The sequence below is a fragment of the Sabethes cyaneus genome, chromosome 3 (genome assembly GCF_943734655.1).
Source record: "Sabethes cyaneus chromosome 3, idSabCyanKW18_F2, whole genome shotgun sequence".
NCBI classification, from domain to species: Eukaryota; Metazoa; Arthropoda; class Insecta; order Diptera; family Culicidae; genus Sabethes; species Sabethes cyaneus.
The window spans coordinates 60,124,859-60,149,998 of record NC_071355.1 but is presented as its reverse complement, the minus strand read 5'-3'; the positions used below and the strand labels follow the sequence as shown (position 1 = coordinate 60,149,998).

The window sequence follows — 25,140 nt, the reverse complement described above, 5'->3', positions numbered from 1 at the left end:
TAGCGATTCGAAATGGTGCTGGCGTTCAGAAGGGCAGCCAAACTCAGTGTAGTCCATATTTTTCGAGTCATTTCAAATACTTTCTTAACGTGAAGGACGAATTGATTCGAGCTTTCTGTATTCTTGGCGGAGGCTAATCTGACCAACCACACGCTACGACGGTTTATTAAATTCTTCAAATGCCTGTGCCCTGTGTATCAGTTTTATCAGTTTCTTAAAATTTGTAATTCCATGACCTTTTGACCATGAAGAGTACTCACGACGATCGTTGTCAGTAGCATGGAATCGGAGTAGCTCGTACTGTTTCAAGCAGTCGTCTCCATTTATCTCGATCTTGGGCCACTCGTCGCTAATTTTCCAGTCGTTTCAGAAGTCGCAAATCCCTTTCGACCTGGTCGAGCCATCTTGCACGTGGGGTCCTCTGTTCTTGATACCGGTGTGGTTGTCGAAGAGGACTGTTTTCGTCGCATTGTCGTCCGGTGAGATGTACCATGGGAATCTCACCAAGCTGTATATGTAGCTTGTGATTCATATGCCTCCGCCACTCTTCACTTTCGTTTTGTATTCCGTCAAATTTTCTCTGTAGCACCCGCTGGAGCGGGCAAGGACGCGTATGTCCTCTGTGAGCAGCGTCACAGCTTCAGAACTACCCAGGTAACCAATAAGCATTTTCAGTGCAATTTAAATGCAAGCCAATAAGCATTTAAACTGCCTTAAATGCTACTTAAATGCTATTTTGGCAAAATATACGGCTATTTTACTGCTAGCCATCTTATAGTGCTAACAATGCTTATCTGCAGCTAGTTACCGACAAGAAGAATTTAAATAGAATTGTAGATGCCAATTTACAACAGTTAAGCAGTCAAAAGGCTGATAAACAGCAACCTGCAGTATAAAACGCCAGGGATGCTAATAAACGATTGATTTACTGCTTAGACTAATGCTTATTGGTTACCTGGGTATTGTTCTGATATGAGTTTTGTATATTGGCAGCTTCGTACGGCGGCGTATTTTTTCTTGATCGTAGCGTTTTGCAAAGGACAAAGTAGTAAGTAGGCCCGATGTCGCGCTTGTATGCGCCGCTGGATCTCCCTACTATTGTTGTTGTCCGCGGTCACCAGCGATCCCAAATACACGAATTCATCTACCCCTTCTAGTTCGTTGCCATAAGCGATAACCGTCCGTGGGAGGCGTGCGTTTGTATTCTTTAGGCCTCTTTCTTTCATGTATTTGGTATTCGACGCATTTATTTATAGCCTAATTCGACCAGACTACGCTTTCAATCTGGCGTAAATTGCCTTCGCCGTAGCTATGATATCAAAGTCATCTGCAAAGTCTAATAGTTGGCGGATCACCGTCTCAACCCATGAGCGATGTTGAACTGTATGCACGATAAGCCGTCACCTTGCCTCAACCTCGCTGCGTCTCGAAGGGATCCGAGATGCGCACGAAACACATCACTATGGCTCTGATTAATCGCGTCAGTTTATCCAGAAACCCATATTCGTGCATTATCCGCCATAGCTAGTCTGATCGACTGTATCGAAATCAATAAAGATGTGATGCGTAGATCCGTTGTTCTCCCAACACTTCTGCAAGATCTGTCGGATGGCGAAAATTAAAATCGAATCGATTATCTTTTTTGTAGATGGGACAAATCACTCCTTCCATCCATTTCTTCGGTAGCTTCTCTTCCTCCCAAATCTGGAAATTACCCATTGTAGAGTCGGTGCCAGCGTTTCTCGGTCATGTTTATAAAGCTCTGCCGGCAGGCGGTCCTTATCAGCGACTTCAGTAACACGACTTCTCGTTTGACTTCTTTGAAATCAGGTGCTGGGATATTACTATCTTCCATGGAATTCCTAGATTAACTTCCGTTTCGTCTCTTTGTGCAAATTCGCCATTGAAAAACTGCGCTTCCACCTGTCAACCACCTAGCGGTCGTTTGTGACTAGATTCCCTCCCTCGTCCCTACATATGTCAGACTTCAGTGTGTAACCCTTACGAGATTGGTTCACCTACTCATAAAACTTGCGCGTGTCATTAGCTCGAAACAGTTGTTTTAACTTTTCACGATCTCTGTCCTCCCTTTGGCGCTTTTTACTTGTCAGGATCGTGGTACACTGGTTCCTAGTTCGTCGGTATTTGGCCAAGTTCTCCCTGATGGCAATGCTCAGGTTTTTTTTTCAAGCAATTTTCTTTCTCCCCACCGCTTATTGGCATTCCCCATCAAACCAATTATTTTGTATTCTGTGGGACTCTCCACTTAGTGCTGCGGTAGCTGCCTTCCCGATGGTCGAGCGTATTTTACCCTAACTGTACGAGGTTTAAAGAACTCTCACTCCTCGGGAGAAGGCAGCACGTCATCCAGCGTTCGGCGTAGTTCTCGGTAGATTGCGGGTTACCTAGCTGTCTGATGTTCGTATTCCCGTAGTGAGATTCATTCTAGAAATTGTTGTTTCATAGTAACGATTTTCCGAAAAATTTGCGAAAAAAGTGCCACATTTAAAAGGATAAAGAGGTAAACCACCAAGTCACAATCACACATCGTTTGGTGATTGGCGGTGATACCGCATTTTGAAGGTTTTTGCGTGACTTGTAGCAGCAGGTCACTTTAGATAACTGGCTGGAAACTATACATCTGTTGACAAACGATATTACCTTGAAGAAGTTTTAATTTTAATTTTATTTTATTACGTTGTCTGATTAATTGTCCTAATTACATGACTGGGAAAGGCTGCCTTGAGTAAATATCATATGCAGTGATGTTAAAAACTCGAAATCTCAAAACTCATCAAAAATCAAAATCAACTGTGAATCCTGTCAACTTGATCCTATGCAGAAAAAACTCGCGCGTGAGTTTTTCTGTTTTCATAGCAAGAAGCTCAAAACTCACACATATTTCTTCCCGCTTGATCATATTCTGCTTTGCTTCAACCGCTACCCTGCTATACTCTTATACATACAAATTCGTTGTTGAACAGCATAGGTCTACACACCAAAACCCGACATGTGTAGAGACGAGGGAGGGAATCTAATTACAAACGAGCGCGAGGTGGTCGACAGGTGGAAGCAGTTCTTCGATGAAGACCTCAAAGGCGAAGTCGCAGAAGGAGGCGGAACGGAAATTAACCTAGGAGCGCCCATGGAAGATAGGGATGTCCTAGCACCTGATCTCCAAGAAGTCAAACGAGAAATCAGGCTGCTGAAGACCAATAAAGCCGCTGGGAAGGACCGCCTACCGGCAGAGCTTTATAAACATGGCGGAGAAACGCTAGCAAAGGCTCTACACTGGGTTATTTCTAGGATTTGGGAGGAGGAAAAGCTACCGGAGGAATGGATGGAAGGAGTGGTTTGTCCCATCTACAAAAAGGGTGATCGGCTAGACTGCTGCAACTATCGTGGTATAACGCTGGTAAACGCCGCCTACAAGGTACTCTCCCAGATCCTGTTACGCCGGCTGTCACCGATAGCACAAGGTTTCGTAGGGAATTATCAGGCGGTTTTCATGGGGGCTCGCGCAACTACGGACCAAATTTTTACTATCCGACAGATCTTGCAGAAATGTCGGGAATACAACGTGCCCACGCATCACATCTTTATTGATTTCAAAGCAGCATACGATACAGTCGATCGAGACAAGCTATGGCAGATAATGCACGAATACGGTTTTCCGGACAAACTGACGCGACTGATCAGAGCTACATTGGATCGAGTGATGTGTTTCGTAAGCATCTCTGGGACACTCTCGAGTCCCTTCGAGACGCGACGAGGGTTGAGACAAGGTGACGGTCTATCCTGCATGCTGTTCAACATCGCTCTTGAGGGGGTGATCCGACGAGCGGGCATCGAAACGAGAGGCACGATTTTTACCAAGAGTAGCCAACTTCTAGGCTTTGCAGATGACATCGATATCATTGCCAGGAACTTTGCGACGGCGGAGGCAATCTACGTCAGATTGAAAGTGGAGTCTAGGAGAATTGGGCTAAAAATAAATGCGTCGAAGACCAAATACATGAAAGGAAGAGGCTCAAAGGAAACAAATGCGTGCCTCCCACGGACGGTAACCGTTGACGGCGACGAACTAGAAGTGGTAGAGGAGTTCGTGTATTTGGGATCGCTGGTGACCGCGGACAACAACACTAGTAAGGAGATCCAGCGGCGCATCCAAGCGGGAAATCGGGCCTACTTTGCCCTTCGTAAAACGCTACGATCAGGAAGCATACGCCGCCGCACGAAGCTTACAATGTACAAAACCATTATTAGACCGGTAGTTCTTTATGGACTTGAAGCCGTGACGCTGCTTACGGAGGACATACGCGCCCTTGCCGTGTTTGAGCGGAAAGTGCTGCGGACGATATTTGGCGGAGTACAAACTGAAAGCGGAGAGTGGTGGAGGCGTATGAATCACGAGCTACAGGCACTGCTTGGGGAGACTCCCATCGTACATCTAGCGAAAGTTAGCAGGCTACGGTGGGCCGGACACGTCGTAAGGATGCCGGACGACAGTGCGACGAAAATAGTCCTCTTCAACAACCCCACCGGCACCAGGAACAGGGGGGCCCAACGTGCACGATGGCTCGACCAGGTCGAAAGCGATTTGCGACTTCTGAGACGACTAGGAAATTGGCGACGAGTGGCCCAAGACCGAGTTGAATGGAGACGAGTGCTTGAAACAGCACGAGCCACCACGGCTCTATGCTGCTGAAGAAGAAGAAGAAGAAGAAGAAGGCATTCTCTCGTGCGATACGTAACTGTGACTGAGCGTAAGAGAATGAATCTCTAAGTAAATCGTTAAGTTAAACTGAAACACACATTTAAACTACATGTTTAACTAATTCTTATTAGGCTTTTTACTTTCTAGTTAAGAAAATGTCGATTCCCGCGAAGGAAAAATGTAAATTCTGCCAATTTGTTTGCCATCTTCATTCATGAATGTGTGCTAGCTTTTTTCGCAGCTGATGTTTTCTCTGGCGGTTAATTCTCTTTCGCTCTCTGGCTCGTTGTATGAAATGCCAGCTGTGGAAGAAGTAAGGGATGGTTGCGCTTTTTTGTTTAACGGTTTACTTTCAGGACATCAAGTTCGTATAGGTTTAATGTTCAAATGATAGAGTCGATCGAATGGAAGAGATAGTGTTACACTTTTATAAAATTGTTTATTTTCAGGACGTCAACTTGGTCGAGATAATCGAAATACATATTTTCCGTTAAGAAATACGCACATTCGAAACTGCCCTATGCTCTAAGCTTTAATCTTTTATTTTGACTTGTCTTTTCTTTCTTCCCGCTGGTGATCGTATCTTCCAGATCCTTCGTAAAAATGAATATATATACACATCTCTTTTGGTTTAGTTTGCATGATTTCACGATCTAATAAAACTCATCGAATGACAATGTGTTTCTCGTGTTATTTCTTGTTTAACTAAAATCTTCGTCATTTGGAAAATAGCTACGTCCGCTTATGCAGAACTTGATGTTGTTCTTGGTGTGCTGAATAAAACAGAAGCCCACTTCCTGGGCTCCTCGTGCAGCTATTCCCTCATACCAACAATACATGTACCCTTGTTTTGTCGCTAGATTGTATATTCCAATGTTGAAAATTGATAACTGACATTTGTATTAAGCTTCGCAACTGGTAACTTTTTGCAACGGAAACATTTTTTTGTAAAATCAAGCGAAATGAGATGTATTTTGATTCTTCCTGCTAGCTCCCGATTTTTGGTTCGGCTGCTAGTCTTCAGATCCACAAGATAGTTTTGAATGTGGTATTGCATGTCTAGTCTTAAATTTGCTATTTGTTAATAACATTTGTACATAATCATGTTTAGAAATTTAGTCTATTCTTTAACTCTAGATGATCGCTACAGACTGATTCGCCCAATATTATATTGCAAAAATTTGCAAATCTATTTGCTCTTGTCAAATTGCCCGCTGTCTTAGCAAAGATTCATGCTTCCTGATATGGTTCTACATATTTAAAGCTGAATTCATTGGATCAGTATAAATAAACGGTATGTGGCGGGCATCGAAAAACTCGTTAGGTTAATGGGTTCAAATTAATAATTAATGTCGCACCTGTATGTTAAATGTAAGCCTCACTCAATTGGTTTGGTACAAATTATCCACTGCACATCAGCAATTATCAAGTTGCATATTGCTCGTCAACAGTAACGCCGTTTAGCATGGCCGGAATAACCCGTATGAGTTTGTTGGACTCCATCAAGGTGCTATTCTATGTATCCTCCATTTTGGGACTTATACCGTACTCTTTGTCGGAGTACTTTTCTAAGCATGTTTTCAAAATTTCCATAATAGGAAATGTGTGGGTAGTATTGAACATGGGTGTCTATGCGGTGGCCTATCATCTAGCCACGGACGATTACATCGGTGTAGGAGGCGGTGGACAAGGTAATTTAAGCAATTTGATCACAAATTTCAAGCTTTTTCTCATAAATCAAAGTAAAATCTTTTCGTGCTATGTTTAGTGTTTAAATATTTAGCTTAGTTGGCAAATTTATTATATTTTCAATATTCTCAAAACTTTATGCAAAGAACATTTATTAACTTTTTTCATCCCAGGTACCCTGACCAACGCGATCGGTATTTTCATCATCTACATGGAACCGCTGATGATGTGTATCGATTTGATAGCATCGATGATCAATCAAAAGTTGCTTATCGACTGTATGGATCGTCTGGAAAAGGTAGATCAGAAACTCTCCGGAGAAAACATTTTCATCGATAACCGACGAATTCAGCGTTACATCATCATACTGCTGGTGGCGGTTTTTCTTTTCGAGTTCTTGTTGACCACATACAACTTCGTAGTATTTTCCGGAACCATCACACTATGGTCTATGCTGTGGTTTGTTACCGCTTTTCCCACCGGAATCAATTCTGCGAGTCGCATTTGGTTCGCTATATTGGTTTTGGTCGTAAGGCACCGATTTCATGCTATGAACAATCACATGGATGAACTGTCTGGACTATTGGAAGAGCACAACGAACGCTGGGAAGATGAGTTAGAAATTGAAAAACACAATATTCCTATGAATTTTCTTGAGAAGGAAATTTTCACTATACGAAGCCAGAGGGCAGCAGGATTGCAGTGGAGAAAATTCGGTGCAGCGGGCGGTACGAAAATAATAAATGTTAAACCAATCGAGAAAAAGTTCGATAACGAAAAAGCGATTACTCTAAAACAGTCAATGTTTGATTTTTTATCATTTGATAAGTATATGAGAATCGATGAAAAGCTGGATAAAAAAATGATCTTGATTTGTCGTACGCATGATGAACTTTGCGAAATTGGCAAATCCATCAATCACATGTTCAGCTTCCAGATGTTGGTTTCGATGGCACACGGTTTTATGGCAATCACCGCCCAGTTCTATTTTCTTTACTGTGCTTTATCCGGTCAGGATGTTCCGGTACTCTTTCGATCGGCACAAGTGCCACAAATTGCCGTATTGATGATTTTCTACATTGCTGCCAAATGCGTGATTTGCATTTACGTGTGCTGGAAAACCAAAACCGAATCACAACGTACCGGAATCTATATGCACCATTTGGCAAACATGGTCGATGAAACACACTTCTATCAGATAGTGAACCATCTTTCACTGAAGTTGTTGAATCATCAGTTCACGTTTAGTGCGTGCGGATTTTTCGATCTGGACATGACCACCCTCTATGCGGTTAGCTATTAACTTGTTATTTCTTCGTTTTTCATGAAATAAAGCTTCATTTTTTCTATTTACAGATTACCGGTGCCATCACTAGCTATTTGATCATACTAATCCAGTTTAATTTGGCTGCCCTGCAGAAATCTGGTAATTCCACTACCAGCGCAAATGTTGCAAGTACCGTGGCTGCGACGGTGGCTACATATTTGAACAGTACAACTACTACTACTGCATTGAGCACCTATGCTAACTAAATACCAATCGAAAAATCTGGACAAAATCATAGCATCTTATGGGCTTTTGCCACTTGCTTGGGCTTTTCAAAGTGTTTTTAAATGTGGAGTTTTATCAATCACTTTTTGAACTTGATGTTCTAGTTAAATAATCATCATTGAAGATTGAAGAATAATGATTAGTTTGTTGATAGTGATAATCACACTGTATACTTATGAAGTTTGAATGCCATACAGGTTATTGACCAGCAAGAAAAAATAATCAAGTAGCGGTAGAAAAGAAATTGAAAGATCTGCGAATGCTGCTGTGAGCGGTAAGTTATATTTTGCATTCTTATTTCAAATGTATGTATTTAAATGCGATACTTCTTGCATGTTTTTAACCAGATTGTAACTTTTTACGTGCTTTTTTAAAATTAACGTAGGGGATAATAGAAGAAAGTAATGAAACAAAGATATTGGTACAGTTCCGTCCATAGCAAGTGCCTGTATAGTCTCGTCGTTCCGGTTAGTAAACAAGTTAGATTAAACTTCTCGTCCGGTGGTTTGACTACAATAGACGGTGAAATAGACATAATTTGCGTCTAAAAATAACTTAAGCCGTCACTGTTGGTAGAGTTTGAAGTCCGTCGCACGCTTAATAAGAGTGTTGTGGAGTCTTCCTTTTGTCCATTATACTGCGGTCCAAATGTTTATTACTAACGGCGATCCACATGGTCTAGGAGGACGGGTGGGTCCAAAACCAGTTATAATTGGCTAAATTTTAACTTGGTTTAATCCGTGGATCCCTCAGCTTGGATAAAAGGTAGCGGTACTCAGTAACGTTAGTATCTATAGAAGGTAGTGTGGTCTGGTTAGCGGAAGTTGAGACAGAAGTTGTTGAATATAGGTGAAAGTTGACATAACGGAGATTGCAGCCATACAATGACGTCATTCGTTCTTTCTTTTGTGATTTCGTGGTAGCTCGTTCTGTATTGAGAACTCATCTCCACTCCACTTGGTCCTGGGCTAATCGTCGCCAATTCCTTGAGCATCTCGACACCATTCTAAAATTCCTTTAGTTTAAAGTACAACCACCTAAATTTCAAAAATTTGCTTCACTCAAACTTAAAAATTGTGAAAATTGCGTACGCATTTAATGTACATTCAAAAATTCTCGTAAAAATGGTTGCATAAAGAGTGACTTCAGTGAATTATATCAGGTTCGACACATTAGTATGTCATGTACAGAAATGAAATATATGTACGTAACTTTTAATCTAGAATAAATTTTCACAGATATACTTCCATATCATAGTAGCACATTTCTCAACTTTTACCATAGAAAAAAATCTGACAGTTTTTATTAAGCATTTATTTGATAGTTTCGCAAATGTTACATCGATTCAGTATAATATTCACCTTGCTTAGATGTTTGTTTACCTTAAATATCATGTAAAATACTTGGTTTGCTAAAGTTTTGTTGTTATTTTCACTGCGTTTGTTGTTTTATTTCTTTATTTTGTTTTTTTTTTCTGTTTGGTAAATATCCCGCTGTTATCATGCATCAACATCAAAAAAGATAACGATTTTTGCATTTTCCCTCTTCGCCAATCGGCGGTTGCTCGCTTGATTTCGTTTCTTTGTAATATCAAACATATCCACATCTAGGTGATTTTCAATTTTTAATTCTAAGTATTCTCAACTTAATAGTAAGCGAACCAAAAAGACTCCAATGATATCGATTTGAGATTAGATCAAGCATAATTAATGGTCACTGACTATGTCAAACAAGCCACAGATTATACAATCTAAAAGGAGTGAATATTCTCACACTTTGTATTACATTTTATGTTTAACTGTTACTCAGCACAATTGGTAGGAGGCCTGATGATGGGAGCTTCCTTAATCGTCTGTCATCCCGTGACTAGCAGTAGCACGTTTCAATGAGCTGTTGCAGACTCTTTATTTTCGTGTAAAGTCCTCTCTTCTATAGCTGTGATTGGTAACAGTACGAATATATTCGTCTTTGTTTTTTGCTCTTTTATTTGTTTGCTAGATTTTTTTTGTTCGCTAGAGATTAGTGTGATGTGGCAAGCTTAATTTTCGAAACTATTACTTGTTAGGTTTACCTCTTCCAGTAGGTTCAGATATTTTAACAAAAATTGAGCTAAGCTTTACATTCTTGTTTTTGTTGCTTACTTTTTTGTCGCAGCAATACTAGTACGATAAGTAAGTGAATAGATTTAGTATGATTTGTCGTATTTTTCCGCGACTTTTAAGTAGAAGTAAGATTATATATTTTATTTCCGGAAAAAGTAATCTATCGGTTGTTTCAAGATGGATGGAAATCAAAACATCTGACTTCCTCGTACGCTATCGACCGAAGTGTGTTGCTGTATTTAGTCATCTTTTTCAGCCGTTTTCTGTGTTATATTCAAAAAACGCGGATTATTTACTAACAGACGTTTCACGTTCAATGAAACTTACGCTCTGTGATTTCTCCTTGGCAGACTCCTTTGCATCATCGAATGTTAGTTCCCCTATAAGTAGAGATTAAGAAACGCTCAGTTGCATCTTGACATACTTCCCAACATTGACTAGAAACATCCAAACTAGCATTATCTAATTGGCATGCATGACTTTTGTAAAAGCTTGTGTTGATAAAATTATAATTACATAAACTTAAACTCAGTTGAGCTCCATTTCGACTCGTAAAATTGCTTTGATAACGCTTAGCTAAACCATAAATGATTGAAAATTTCTTTTGCAGCAGGCCAAATCAAAAATGTTTATATAGTTGAGCGAATATTGTATTAAATTGGCGGATTCTAACCTGGGTACATTTGTCTACTTAACAGTTCGATTTCCGAAATCGAGAATTCTCCCGTTGCGCTGGCCATCGTCGTAGTGGTTGCTGTTGATGAAGAACCGCGATACACATGGGAAATATGCTGTTGCTGCTGCTGCTGCTGCTGATGCTGGCCAGAATAACTGGAACTGGACGCAGTCGTAGTGCTCTTGAAGGTTATGTTTTCTTGCAGGCCAAATCCTTCAAAGTCCCCAACATTATCCAGGGTGTCGACCATCGTAATTGAACCACAGCTTGTAACGCTGGATGACATCTGCGAGTCGGTTTCATTTTGATAGGTCGCATTTGTAGCTGTAGAACTGGTCTCCAAGCTTTCGGTACTCGTCAAAAAGGCTTCTTGTCCCGCTAGGGAGTCTACCGAAATATCCTTTGTCATTCCTGTTTGTGCAGTATACTGGCTGCTGCTGGAACCTGCCACAGCAAGAACATCCGTAGTTGTTACACGATGACTTCCAACTGGTTTTGTAGGGCTACTGAAACCACTTTTATTCTCAATACTGTATGGTAGCGAGTCTAGCGAATCGCGCTTGACCTCGCTAGCTCTCGATGAGATACCATGCTGCATTTCAATCGAATCTGTACTATCACTTCGCTGTACTTGCTGTTGCGCAATATGCTCAATTGAATCCGATTGTGATGATCTGGTAGTGATTGCCCCGGCTTTGGAAAATTCAATCGAATCGAGACTGCTCGTCATGACATCGGCATTATTTTTGTTGTTAATTTCCAAACTGTCACTACTTGAGTGTGCCGATGGTAATCTATCTTTGGTGACGGTTTGTTTCTGTACTCGACTTCTGTCCAAGCTATCGGTAGATACCGTCAGCATGTGCGACGTATCTTCTTCATCTAACGTATGTCTGATCGAACTATCATGAGAGATTGTAGTAACCGTGGTCACAGTTGTTGTGGTTGACAAAGAATCCTTACTGATTTCACTGGATGTAGCCTTGACTTCAACTATAGTGCTTTTTTCCGGTCCAGATGTCACAGTGCTAACTGATGATGACGTCTTGATAATGGTTCCATTAGTGGGTGGACTTCGTTTGGCGCCCGTCGATTTATCCGATTTGTTTGATTCGTCCGATCTGGACAGCAGAGCAGCTTCTTCTTTGGCTTTGATTTCGATACGCTGTGCCTCCAAACACGCTGACTCCAACCCTTCAAACTCCTTCAAGCTTGACAAACTGATGTCGTCTCCATGACCGCGGCTCATAAATCTTCTAGTAAAACTACCATTGCTCAAGGAATCTTGCGAGCCTTGTTGCATTTTTCTATTTTCCAGAGAAATAACATGTTCCAAGTTTTCGAACTCTTGCAAACTGCTCATAGAAATATCATCATGTTCTCGTGACGCAAGTCGCTTAGCTAACAAGTCGTAGTCCGGCGTGCTGGAAAATGAATCTTTAATGCTTCCAATTCTGCTGCTACCTACTTCAAAATCAGTATCTTCCTCCTTTATATCTTCCAGCCGATCTTCCAATGGATAACGGAAGTTCTGCGTCTCAGCCAGCTGCATTTCAACCCAGCGTTTACTCTCCTCCAGTGGATATCCATTGTTCAACAAGTCCATTGTCACCCCATTCGGATCAACCTCTTCACTACCCGTTGGTGGACTTTCTTCAAAATCATACATCATATCTTCTCTCATGTTTGCATATAAAGAACCTGCATTAGTGTGTGCTGGAGCCGATTTTACCAGTAACTTTTCAACTTCCTCATCGTGTTTCTTTTCCTTCTTAACTGGCTTGATAGAGACACTTTTTCCTTCAGTGTCGCATTCATGGGCTTCTCGAGCAACCTCTTCGACAATCACGAACTCGTCCGATATATCTGGTTGCTCCAACATTTCAAATGAATCGGAACCAGCTGAATCGTCTTTATCATCTGCTTCGTAATCGAACTTGGCAGCCACGTCAGCCATCTTGGATTTATACTTCTGCTCTATCATCTCCTGGTATTGCTCTTCGCTTATTTTGAACTCTTCCTGTTTAGCGAACTGAATTTTTTGTTCGCTTGCTGTTGTATCGACTTTTTGTGACTGTGATGGAACCTCCTCTTGATCAAAATCGATCTGCTGTATATCCTCCGTCACTTGAATGTCTGGGATACATTGTGCTGACGATTGCTGATATTCTTGCAATTCCTCCCGTTTCGTGTCCATCATTTTCTGAGCTTCATTGCCTTGTTCGATCTCCGCATGAACGTCCTCGACGATAGTTTCGATGACGGCACTAGAAGGCGAGAATGAATTCCTACGATCGTGCTCCATTTCCATCTCGAACCCGTCTGCTTTGATGTCCTTTTTCTTCTTTTGTCCTTGATTCAGCGGAGCTCGGAACGATCGCGCATACTCAGACTCGTAACGATCATAATCGGAGTCTGAGGATTCTTCGCGCATATCGTCACGCTCTGAGCTGGATTGTTTGGTAGCAACCTCTTGGGAGATGGAATCTTCTTGTGAATCTAATGAGTCCCGCGCTTCGGCAGCGATTTCTGATAGTAATTTTCCTGGAATCGTACTTTCAGTGCGCTTGTGACCTCGTTTTTTAGAAGTGTCCTCAGCGGACTCCGCCGACATTATCTCTGTTGTAGCTTGTGTGTTTAAAAAGTTAATGTCCCCTTCTTTGACGACTGTAGAGGTAAGAGTTATATCACCGATGATTTCCTTTGTGTCACTTGTAGTTGGTGTTATCGCATCTAATCCAACCTCGACGTGAGTTGGTAAACTGTCCATTTTATCCGGTAAATTCTCCATGATTGTTTCCAAATTAGATGCGCTGGATAAACTGATGGATAAAATGCTGCCGTCCTCCATACTTGTTCCGAGCTTAGCTTCCTCGGTGCTCTCGGCCTTGACGTCCTCCAAACTGGCTGCCTTCATCGACTCTACCAGATCCAACGCGGTTCCAATACTGGAACTAAGCTGTTCTGCTTGTGCTTGGGCTACTCTTTCTGCTTCTTCCTGAAACTGGAATACGTCGGATGAATCCGCAAGCAAGTCACTGCTTAAATCGGTTGCAAAGTTCATCTCCTGCGAACGCTTCATTGCAACCGGTATTGCACTGGACACTGCAGAAAGTTCTTCATGTTCTATCAATTTCTCTCGTAGGTCTTCTTCCGAGTCATCATGCAGCAGTGCTGCATCCTCGGAATCGAAGTCAATGTCCATGGTAGAAGGAACCAAGGTTTCCGTCGCCTCAGACTCTCCACTGGCCAAATTACCGGAACTTTCCGAGTCGAAACTTTTCATGCTATCGTGCGAGCTGACGTTATAGGAGTTCAGCGTGCTAACAGCGCTGTGAAATTCAGTTGATGCCGGTAAAATCGAGTGATCCATTGCGGTTTCATATTCAGACGATGCATACTGTTGCAGGAGGTTATCGACATCTGATGATAATGGTCGGCTACTGTCGGTATGTTCAAAGCTTTGATAGTGGCTTTCCCCAGAGCTATCTACATCCGTTGCCGACCAACGACTTCCTTTCGCATGTGAAGTGGTTGCGCGTAAACGTGCCGACACCTCCAGTTTCGCTGGAGAACTGTCAGATGATAGGGAACTTGGTTCTCCCGGTTTTAAAAGTGCTTTGTCCTCGGTGTCGGATATTTTTTGCTCAAAAGATGGTGTTTTGGTTTCAGATAGGCTAGTAGGTTCGGATAAAATAGTGGTTGTTGTTACGGTTTGTGGTACGATCGTGGTGGTCGTTGTTACTTCCTCCTGCTGGGTTTCGTAAATCGGGTCCTGGATGTATCTGGCAGAAGGTAAAACTTTAAATTCAAACTCCGACGGTGATTGTTTCAGTAACTTTCCGTCGATTACTGACTCAATTAGTTCCTCCTGTACGGCATCTAGTGATTCTTTAACTTCATCCAGCGTTTTCTCTATAACCAATTCATCGATTGTGCGTTTTGTGTAATGAAAGGAGGAGGAATCTTCTAGTAGTGTTTCGGAAGAATCCCTCGGTTTTTGCGTCAGGGGTTTGGCTCCTTCAACCACGGTGACAACCTGCGGTTTAATAGGGGAGTGGACGACCGGTTGTCGAACCGAACCGATCGTTCTGTCTAATTCGAGTTCGAGAGTTCTTTCGCTTGCAACGCCTTCAATCACTTCGATGACTTCAGCTTTGATTTCAGCGTCCAATGCCGTGCCACTCTCGACTTCTTGCAGCGATTTCAGTGTGAATTCATCCTCCTTTCTGGTTTGGTCACGGTATGTTTTGAATGCGTCATCTACTAGCGGTTCACCCTCGTGACCAGATTCTTGTGAGTACTCATAACCTATATTATCGAAAGCAAAATCAGCACGTTTGTCAGCGGTTGATCGAGTAATAATGTCAGTGCTCTTTTCGCCGATGTAAAACTTTGCAGCTGACTGGTCCTCATCACTTGTTTCGAAATCGCCATCCTTCTGAGCAATGCCGGAAAAGTCTTCCGATGCCAGTGATTCCTGGCGCTGCTGACTGGGTTCCGGGTACTGTTCAATCGAGTCCTCCGGTTGATCGAAAGACTCGATAATACTCGATCGTGTCTGAGTGTCCGTTCGGGAAGATATGCTAGTTCGTGGCTTTGGAACCGGCATCGGTTCCTGACTGCTGGAGAGTTCACTCATATCGCCTGATGCCGGTTTGTCCAGATCGGTTTCCAGTATGGAAGCCGCATAATCTTCCGTAGTCTTGGCACCCAGAGCGGAAGTGGTTAGCGAAGAGGCAGCAGCAGCAGCAGAGCTTGTGGTAGTGGTGCTAGTGACACTAGTAGTTGTAGCGGAGGCATCAGCTTCAGCGATAAGGTTAGTTTGCGATCTGGGCGTTGGCTTTGGAAGGGTTATTTCTGTTCGAAGTTGCGTATCTGTTTCTATAAGAATAAAAGCGGTGAAAAAAGCGTGTTAAGGTTACGGATGGAAGAGAAGTGAGATTATCTTTTTTTTTGTTTTCGGGCGGGTCGAATGGAACACTAAAACAAACGAAAAATCGATGAGTTCTGATTCTGGTTGAGTTAATTTAGTTATGGTCGTTTTGGAAACCGTTCATATTCAGTCAAAGCGCCTTTGAACTCGGTATCGTTTTGTTTTTGAGAAAAAAGCGAAACGTATTCGGTTCGATTGCCAATTGGGAATATTTTTTTTGTGTTTTCGAAAATGGAGCTCCAATGCTTTTGTTCATTGTTTTGGTTTTCTCAAATGTAAATTGTGGGGCAAAACAACATAACGTAACGAAACCGAAAGAACAGAGAGACTGGCATGCTTTTAGAATCGTGATCTAGTTAGTTAGTTTAGACGCGTGGTTTTTAGTTTGCACAGCGCTACCTTGCAGATCGTGATCGGGAGTACTGGAACCGAAATCACCGGTAGTAGCGGAAATGCTTTCATCCCAGCTCATTTTCGAAAATTCACTCTGCAGCATTGAAACTTCATCTTTGATTTGGGCTATGGCTTCGTCATATTCGCGGTTTTTGTCCAACAGGGCTTCCGGCTCAATATCGGACGACAGTCGGGCAAAGTGTCGATCGATTTTCTTCGCGCGGCGTTCCTTCTGCGCCGCATCGTCGACAATGCCATCGCCAACGGATTCCCGTGTGTCGGTGACCGTTGGCGCGGCACCGTCTCCCGCGTCACCGCTAGTAGGGGCTACAGTGAATTGGGCTAGTTGCTGGATAGCCTCGCTACTGTCGTAGTCGGGATTGCTAATGTTATCGTCGAAAGACTTGCCTGACATAGACTCTATGGTGGGCGACTTAACGACTAGGTCAGCCTCGTTAGACGACAGTATATCGCTACGGATTGCGTACTGTTCGCTCTCCGACTGAGCCTGTGTATCGATCGCTGCATTCGCCTGCAGCTGCGAAGAGCTAACAATCGAAACGCTCTGCTCCAATATACTATCGACTAAGTTACTGGCTTCCGAATGTACTAAATTTAGATATTCTTCGCCTGAAACGAGAAAGGGATTTAGGAGAAACCAGTTATCATTGGTTGTGTACGAGTCAACTGCGTTCGCAAGTCTTGCGGGCAAGATCTTCGACCTACTAATGGCGATATGATTATATGATGCAGGAAATGAAAACTGGCCGTTGATGTTACGACTGATCTGTTAGCGTAACGATAACGACCTTAGCGGTGAAATGGATGATAGATGACAATCGGTTGTGACCATGAGAATGTTAGATGAACTAGGCCAGCATTTGCAAGAAATACAATTTCGCTTTTTTCGTCAGTTAGTAAAAAATTAGCATTTCTAGATACCCAAACGAGAGAGTTCGTAACAGGTTTACCTGCGAAAAAAAAAGTTTTCTTTTACTTTGCAACCAGAATCAGCTCGAACTCAGCTTGCTCTCAGCGATGGATTCGATGGGCTTATATGTGAGTGTGTGTGTGAGTGTATGTGTTGGTGCTCTCGTATCTGTGTGGAAGTGCTCGAAGAAGGGCATGTAGTTAACTTATAGAAACATTGACCAAAGATGTTGAACGATCGAAGAGAAAAAAAACACGAACAAAGAGTGGACATTAATCGAACCACCATACTAACCTTCAAAACTTGCCGATGTATGTTTGGGCTCTTGTTGTTTGTCATCTGCAATACAAATTAGAGGAACAAAAGCACAACGATAAAACAAGGTCTTGAACAATGTCTCGGTCGGAATGGTACTCTGTTGGGATTGTTGCTCATTTCAACTGCTTATGTTAGCTTATAAACGACTAGTATAGTATCAAAAGTAGAAGATGGCTAAACTGGTAACATACGATTATGTAGTTTTATGTAGCATAAAAAAAGATTACTTAACTTATTGATAACGTAGCCTATTCCAACATCAAGCCTAAAAAGTAAGTCACGCATACCAACTGAGCAAAAAAACTAACTAAAATCAACACTGCTTGGCTAAACGAAAAGTTGTTTGAAAAGAAACCGTTTCATACTATACCGTTGTTGGGACGTGGGAGCATGTGGAGGAGTTTTTTTTTCGATTTACTGATCGGCTACTCCGTTTGCTCCGTCATCGTCCAGAAATTCTACGTCGGTGTGAATCTCTTGAATATCACCGGCCATCGCACCCTTTACGTCCAATAGTTCGCTCTTCGGGCGGGTGCTTGTGTCATAAATCTCGCTTCTTCCACTTTCTTGTAACTGTCGTGTCAACTCCATCGGAGTTGCCGTTTGAGCCCGTGAGTAAGTTTCGTCATCTATGTCGGATACACCCTGAATGTCTTCGCAGTCTGTATTGCAATTGCAGTGTGTGTCCGGGCTGGGAGAAATCTGACGAATCATCGGGACGGGTGTCACATCCACTATTCGGTTCGCCAATGGCCCATTATGTTCTCGTGTTTTAATTATGGATGAAAACCCGTCATGGAACAACTGAGGAGAATGCAGTGTACGCTCGTTTGTTAGCTCATCACCGGATAGGAACTCAACGTCGGTTTTGCCATCATTTTCGTTCGCCGCTGTATTGATGGCAAACTGTATTGTTGCACGGCGTTGTTTTGTACGGTTAGATTCACATTCCTTGGCATCATCGCTAAGATACAGGTCTTCAGTATCGGTAGTAGCTACCGGGGCAGCTGCACCTTTCATATCCAGGAACTTCTTTCCTTTGTAAGACTGACACATGCCGCTGGCGGAAGAGCCATGACCATGCTTTGGCTTGCGGCGACGTCTCAGCTCACTTCCAGTGCCGCTATTGGAAGCGCTCCGATCAAAAACCAGATCTTCTGTATCGGTAATAGGTTCTCCCACCACGCCTTTGACGTCCAATTTTGCACTATTTATACGGGTGCTATCACTCGAGTAAACATCATCGTGTACTGCTTCCGGCAGGTTCTCAATAGCATACTTAGAGCTGTCATACATCTCATCTCCATCCTCATTGTCAGACATATCCTCAACATCGGTTAGTGCCTGTTCGAGATCCGGTGTCAGAATTGTCAACAGTGGCATCACGTTTTGCCTCTGCTCGCCGGATGCATTCTGCTTCAGGATAGCGATTTCTCGCACCGGAGAAGGTAAAAATTCAGAACCAACTTCTCTTTTTGGCTCAAGCTCATCGCAATCGTCACTGTCGTTAAAATCCTCTACATCGGTGATGCCGCCTGATTTACCAGCGCGAACGACTGCTATGGGAATTAAACGATTAACTGGTGTTCCTTTTTCATCTTCACTTTCGGAGGATGAGTCTAGATTCTCTACATCCGTCAACGCTTCATCCGGATTTGGAGCTTGTACCATCAGGGAAGAAGGTCTTTTCTTCTTAGGCTGCTCAATGGGGGAATTGCGCTCATTTGCTACGAATGTAATATTAATTTCGGGAAATACGTTCGTTCTATCTTCTTCAACATCACTACTTTCCATGACCAGTTCCTCTGCATCGAATAACACCGATCGTCGATTTATTTGGGCACTGGCACAAGCTCCCGCCATTTCGTCATCGGACATCATTAGATTTTCGTACTCCGATTTTGGCCGTTCATCCACTTTCCGGTGACACTTTCGGTGGCGCACATTACTGTCCGCAGTGTCCGACTCCGACGAACTGTCCTTTGCCGGTTCTTGCTTGTGAAAGTGCTTATCTTGTCTACGTCTTACGACGTTGTGAATTGCGACTGCATCATTTTCGTTATCTCTTGCGAGGATGTCTTCTGGACAGTCCGGAATCGATACTTTACCCAATGAATCATCGTCGTCGGACATATCTTCGCAGTCGGTCAACGCATTGCTCACGTCGGTGAACACTCGCAGCGTATTTGACTCGGTTGCTTTTGAGCAGGATCGTGTTAGTAGCTTTGGTTTTCCTCCTTTACTCTCGGCACTGGTCGTTTCATCTACGTAACCTTGATCGAGGAATCTATCCAGCACGATGTCGGCTTCTTTGGCAGATTTCGCTTCACTGTCATCATCGTCTGAATCAGTACAGTCTTCGACATCCGTCACCGAACCATTCATGGTTGGTTTGATTGCATCGATCATAGCGTTGCCGGTTTTCGTGCCCTTTCGAAAGCGAACTGTATCCTGTTCCATGATCAAATCTTCCGTGTCCGTGTGAGCATCGTTGATGTTTAACTTGGAAACATCATCCAGTTCCTCGTCGTCGGAACACTCCTGGGTGATGGCGATGACCGGTATTTCTGACATGACGCAGTTTCTTTGGCCTGCTTCTCTTCAACCTGTATCAATTGAAACGTAATCGTATTAAAGGCGAAACAAAAATCAAAACAAAAAGAAACAATTTACAAAACCATAGACAACCAAGAATGCGTAATCGAAAAAAGTAATGGCATTGCAAGGCAAATTATGCATGTATCAGTAAACAAAACCTGAGTAACACATCGATTATTAGTATGTCGCTAAATAGGTATGCTTTTTTTGGTATAGATATTGCTGCGCTACCGTAGAGAGAATTATCTGACTACTAGCCTTTTCTCCTGTTCCACTGTCTGCATAATCCGGCGCGTTATTTTGCCCTTCTTTATCACTAATTAGTACGTACGATTGTTTTGGAGTGTTCAAGTACTAATAATCAGATAACACACATCACCTTATGGCCAATATGATGGACATAATACTGCTATAGGCAGGACCACGAACGCAAAACTGTGCGACAAATTGTGTTGAACGCAAAGCTTTAAATTTGGAAAAAATATATAAAGAAATAAGCTCTCTGTCAAATGCTGCTCCCAAATTTAAAAAAATGTAGCGGACGGAAAACGAGCGGATGCATACAGCGATAATATGCACGAAACAGTCACTGGAGGAATGTCTCTATAATAGTATTATGTCATTTCAGTTTTGGGCGTGTTGGTAGATTTTGGCTTAGATTGCGAGCAGGAGTAGGAAAATTTACCTGTAAACAGGGAACTATCGTAATCAAACTTATACTTCAGACGAGGCGGCGTGGATGCTCGGAAGTCAAGTATCGGCGAGATGCGATTTTCCATCACGATCCCGTCGAGCGATGCTACAGTGCGACGATCAGCATGCAGTGTCTGATAGATCTCACCATCGTCACCGTCGGGTAGCACTTCCGGCGGGGGACCGGTACGCATCCAAATGTCCGACTTACGATATCTTTGCTCGCTTACAACCTGGCCCTGCTTACGGCTTACGGTGGCCGTAGTTGGTGGTGGGGCGGACGATGTCGCAGTATGTGCCTTGGGCGATGCAGGACTTCCGGATCGTTTGCGTCTACCAAGCACGTCGTTTTCGTGCTCAGAGGATGATGACGGGAGTGCGATGGAGTCAGAAAGGCTCGAGTCAGTGGTCAAGTCTATGTCGTTGTAGCGGTACTCGTTAATCTTGCGTATCAGTTCGTTTGAAGTCGACGGTTGTCGGTAGATAACTTCGATCGATTTCGACGAGTCGATCGTGCGTGTAAAAACTTCGCTAGTCAATACATTTGTACTGTTGGAGGAACTCTTATTGAGACGGCTCGGACTAGATGGCAAAGAAGACGGAATTTCGGCGTGATCGAATGTGACGGCATCTTTGTACGAGTAGTGCATGGCAGATTTGCACCGGTACGTATCGTCTTGCTTCAAATCACCGGACTTGTGTGTGGTTTTCGTTACACGAGGTGTCGTTTTGACAAAGCCAATCTTGGATGACATTGTCGTTTGCACGTCGGTCACACTTGTATCAACGGACTTGGTTGTAGTAATGATCATAATTTGTGTAGTTTTCTCTTCCGTTGGTTGGCTAATCTTCTTTGTTGCAGATTTATCTACAGTTGTTTTCGCTGGGGGTTCTTTTCGCGGTGATCCCTTTGCGCTGGTAACTTTCACCGGTATCAAGCTTTTATTGGTACGCTCCTTGGTACTTTTGGAAGTACTAACCGTAGTCTTCGTAGCCTGATTAGCCTGCTCTTTGTCAGCTTTTTTGATAGTAGGTTCTTGTTTTTCGAACGGTTCTGTTGATTTTCTAGAGCGATATCGACTGGTACTGCTAGTGAAAGACGACGTTGACGATCTGGTCGTTCGATCAGAACGATCAGTGGAAGTTCGTGAATACTTTGTGCCTTGAACAGTTGATTTATGTTCCTGTTGTTTTTTCACAGTGCTTGATTCGGCAGAGTCGATTTGATTGGCTAGTTTTGTAGCTGTTCTCACCGGTTTTCCACTGGAAGTTTCTCTGGAAGATTTGGTTTTCTTCTCAGCTAATTGTGATCCAATCGACGCTGAACGGTAGGAAGACTTTGCCGGCGAAGAATGCGTCGAATCGGCTAAATTAAGTGGCTTTAAAACCTTTTGGTCCCGCGAAAGCGTTGATTGCATGTATCCGTGTGTTCTGGTGCTGGTATAAGTACGCGAAACCGTTGTTGTCCGACTGGTACTGGATGAGTATTCGACACTCTTCGAAGCTGATTTGATGTCCACGGTTTTGCTAGATTGTTTAGAAATTTCGATAGGCGTTTGCTTTTGTAAGCTGATTTTTGTCACAGTGGCTTTTGTTTTGGGTTTTTTCTTTACCTGAGTTGATTCCTTCTTTTCGGCTACAATTTCATCTGTGCTTTTTATAATCTTTTCGTCATGATGTTCTTTACTTTTTACGATAAGTTGTTTCTCTTGTGCATCGATCTTTTCGTCTTGCTTTTGTTGTTCCAATTGCTTTTCTTTCTGTTTTAAGGCGTTCTCGTAATTTGTACTGTCAATAATTGACTCTACATAAGATACACTTTCTGTGTATTCGGTAATATCACTTTGTGGTGAAGCTGATTCATGACGTGGATCCATTGACATAAGTTTGCAAGGTTTTATTATCTTAACATCTTGGATTTCCTCTACTTTTGTACGCTCGTCGCGTATTTTTGGTAGTCCTGATAAAACTTCATGGCTATCGGATTCAGTGTCATAAGGTAAATTGTATTTGGTAGCGGATTCAGTTGAAAAATCAGATGCAGCATTGTCGCTTGGTGAAATTGATTTCTCGTATTCCGTTGGAATATCGTGCTGTATCGATCCACTAGTCTGCTGAGCTTTCTCGATTTCATGGGCACTGGAGTCTAGCGTTTCACTCGCCGTTGTAACACATGAAATGCCTGACCCTGGAGATTGTGCTTCAATTTTCATTCCATCCGATTTTACGTTGACTGTCGCAGATGCTTTCAAATAATCTCCAAAGCTGTCTCCTGCCATGAGTTCGAGTGAAGATGAATCTATACGCTCGCTGACATAAGTTATAGAGGACGTAGTAAAATCGGTGAGCAATGGAGAATCGTCATCATAGATTGATCCTTCAACAGCAGAAAATGAACTCTTCCGTAAATCATCTTTTCCCATTTCATCTTTTTTGAATTCTTCCGTAATATCTGATCGATCAGATGGTGCGGAAGGCTCTAATTTACTAATTCGCCCCATATCTGAATCACGCCTTTTGCTTATAGCAAAAGCATACCCAGACTCCATCACTGTATCTGGAAGATTCTTAGATTCTGACGAGTGATCTTTCGATACGCTGTATTCAGCTAAAGTCAACTGCAAAGATTCTTTCTGAGTTTTGCTTACCAAGCTTGCATCTGCAAGTTGTTTACTATCCAATATTTGAGACTCTTCTTTAACATCCTCAGTGTGCTTAGTTTCAGTTGCTGTAATCAATGAAACTGGTTTCTCAATTTGTTTATCGTCAAGTTTGGTCTCAGTCATGGTTTCTTCTACCACCTCAATTTGTTTACCTTCGTCAGTAATTGGTGAAACGGGTTTCTCGATTTCACTAGGCTTTCCTTCCTTGACTGGCGTAGCAGTCTTTGCGTCTACTAGCTTCTCGTCAAGTTTGGTCTCAGTCACGATTTCTTCGACTGCTTCAATTTCCTTAGCTTCATCAGTAACTGGTGAAACTGGTTTCTCAATTTTAGCAGGCTTTTTTTCCTTGACTGATGAAAAAGCCTTTTCTTCAACTAGCTTCTCGTCAAGTTTGGTATCAGTTGTGATTTTTTCGACAACTTTAATTTCCTCAGCTTCATCAGTAAATGGTGAAACTGGTTTCTCAATTTCAGCAGGCTTTTCTTCCTCGACTGGTGAAACAGCCGTTGCTTCAACTAGCTTCTCGTCAAGTTTGGTCTCAGTCACGATTTCTTCGACTACTTCAATTTTCTTAGCTTCATCAGTAACTGGTGAAACTGGTTTCTCAATTTCAGCAGGCTTGTCTTCTTTGACTGGTGAAACAGCCTTTGCCTCAATCGGTTTCTCGTCAAGTTTGATCTCAGTCACGATTTCTTCGACTACTTCAATTTCCTTAGCTTCATCAGTAACTGGTGAAACTGGTTTCTCAATTTCAGCGGGCTTGTCTTCCTTGACTGGTGGAACAGCCTTTGCCTCAACTGGCTTCTCGTCAAGTTTGGTCTCAGTCACGATTTCTTCGACTACTTCAATTTCCTTAGCTTCATCAGTAACTGGTGAAACTGGTTTCTCAATTTCTGCAGGCTTGTCTTCCTTGACTGGTGAAACAGCCTTTGCCTCAACCGGTTTCTCGTCAAGTTTGGTCTCAGTCACGATTTCTTCGACTACTTCAATTTCCTTAGCTTCATCAGTAACTGGTGAAACTGGTTTCTCAATTTCAGCAGACTTTTCTTCCTTGACTGGTGAAACAGCCTTTGCCTCAACCGGTTTCTCGTCAAGTTTGGTCTCAGTCACGATTTCTTCGACTACTTCAATTTCCTTAGCTTCATCAGTAACTGGTGAAACTGGTTTCTCAGTTTCAGCAGGCTTGTCTTCCTTGACTGGTGAAACAGCCTTTGCCTCAATCGGTTTCTCGTCAAGTTTGATCTCAGTCACGATTTCTTCGACTACTTCAATTTCCTTTGCTTCATCAGTAACTGGTGAAACTGGTTTCTCAATTTCAGCAGGCTTTTCTTCCTTGACTGGTGAAACAGCCTTTGGCTCAACTGGTTTCTCGTCAAGTTTGGTCTCAGTCACGATTTCTTCGACTACTTCAATTTCCTTAGCTTCATCAGTAACTGGTGAAACTGGTTTCTCAATTTCAGCAGGTTTGTCTTCCTTGACTGGTGAAACAGCCTTTGCCTCAACTGGCTTCTCGTCAAGTTTGGTCTCAGTCACGATTTCTTCGACTACTTCAATTTCCTTAGCTTCATCAGTAACTGGTGAAACTGGTTTCTCAATTTCAGCAGGCTTGTCTTCCTTGACTGGTGAAACAGCCTTTGCCTCAACTGGCTTCTTGTCAAGTTTGGTCTCAGTCACGATTTCTTCGACTACTTCAATTTCCTTAGCTTCATCAGTAACTGGTGAAACTGGTTTCTCAATTTCTGCAGGCTTGTCTTCCTTGACTGGTGAAACAGCCTTTGCCTCAACCGGTTTCTCGTCAAGTTTGGTCTCAGTCACGATTTCTTCGACTACTTCAATTTCTTTAGCTTCATCAGTAACTGGTGAAACTGGTTT

The 25,140-nt window shown here is 42.7% G+C and overlaps 2 protein-coding genes across 2 annotated transcripts; one reads left to right on the top strand and one right to left on the bottom strand.

Annotated features, from left to right (window-relative positions):
- The first annotated feature begins 6,589 nt into the window (after positions 1–6,589).
- Positions 6,590–8,020, top strand: LOC128742696 (gustatory receptor for bitter taste 66a-like). Its single transcript, XM_053839135.1, has 2 exons — positions 6,590–7,697; positions 7,763–8,020. Exons 1-2 carry the CDS (start codon positions 6,618–6,620, stop codon positions 7,937–7,939), a joined length of 1,257 nt encoding a protein of 418 aa, XP_053695110.1. The 5' UTR covers positions 6,590–6,617; the 3' UTR covers positions 7,940–8,020.
- Positions 8,021–10,258: 2,238 nt separating this feature from the next.
- LOC128739632 (serine-rich adhesin for platelets-like) lies at positions 10,259–23,154 on the bottom strand. Its single transcript, XM_053835128.1, has 7 exons — positions 20,598–23,154; positions 17,733–19,881; positions 16,746–16,852; positions 16,072–16,695; positions 10,734–15,620; positions 10,388–10,440; positions 10,259–10,323 (listed from the first exon to the last, which is right to left on the bottom strand). The coding sequence occupies exons 1-7, from the start codon at positions 23,152–23,154 to the stop codon at positions 10,300–10,302; spliced, it is 10,401 nt and encodes a 3,466-aa protein (XP_053691103.1). The 3' UTR covers positions 10,259–10,299.
- Positions 23,155–25,140: the final 1,986 nt, after the last annotated feature.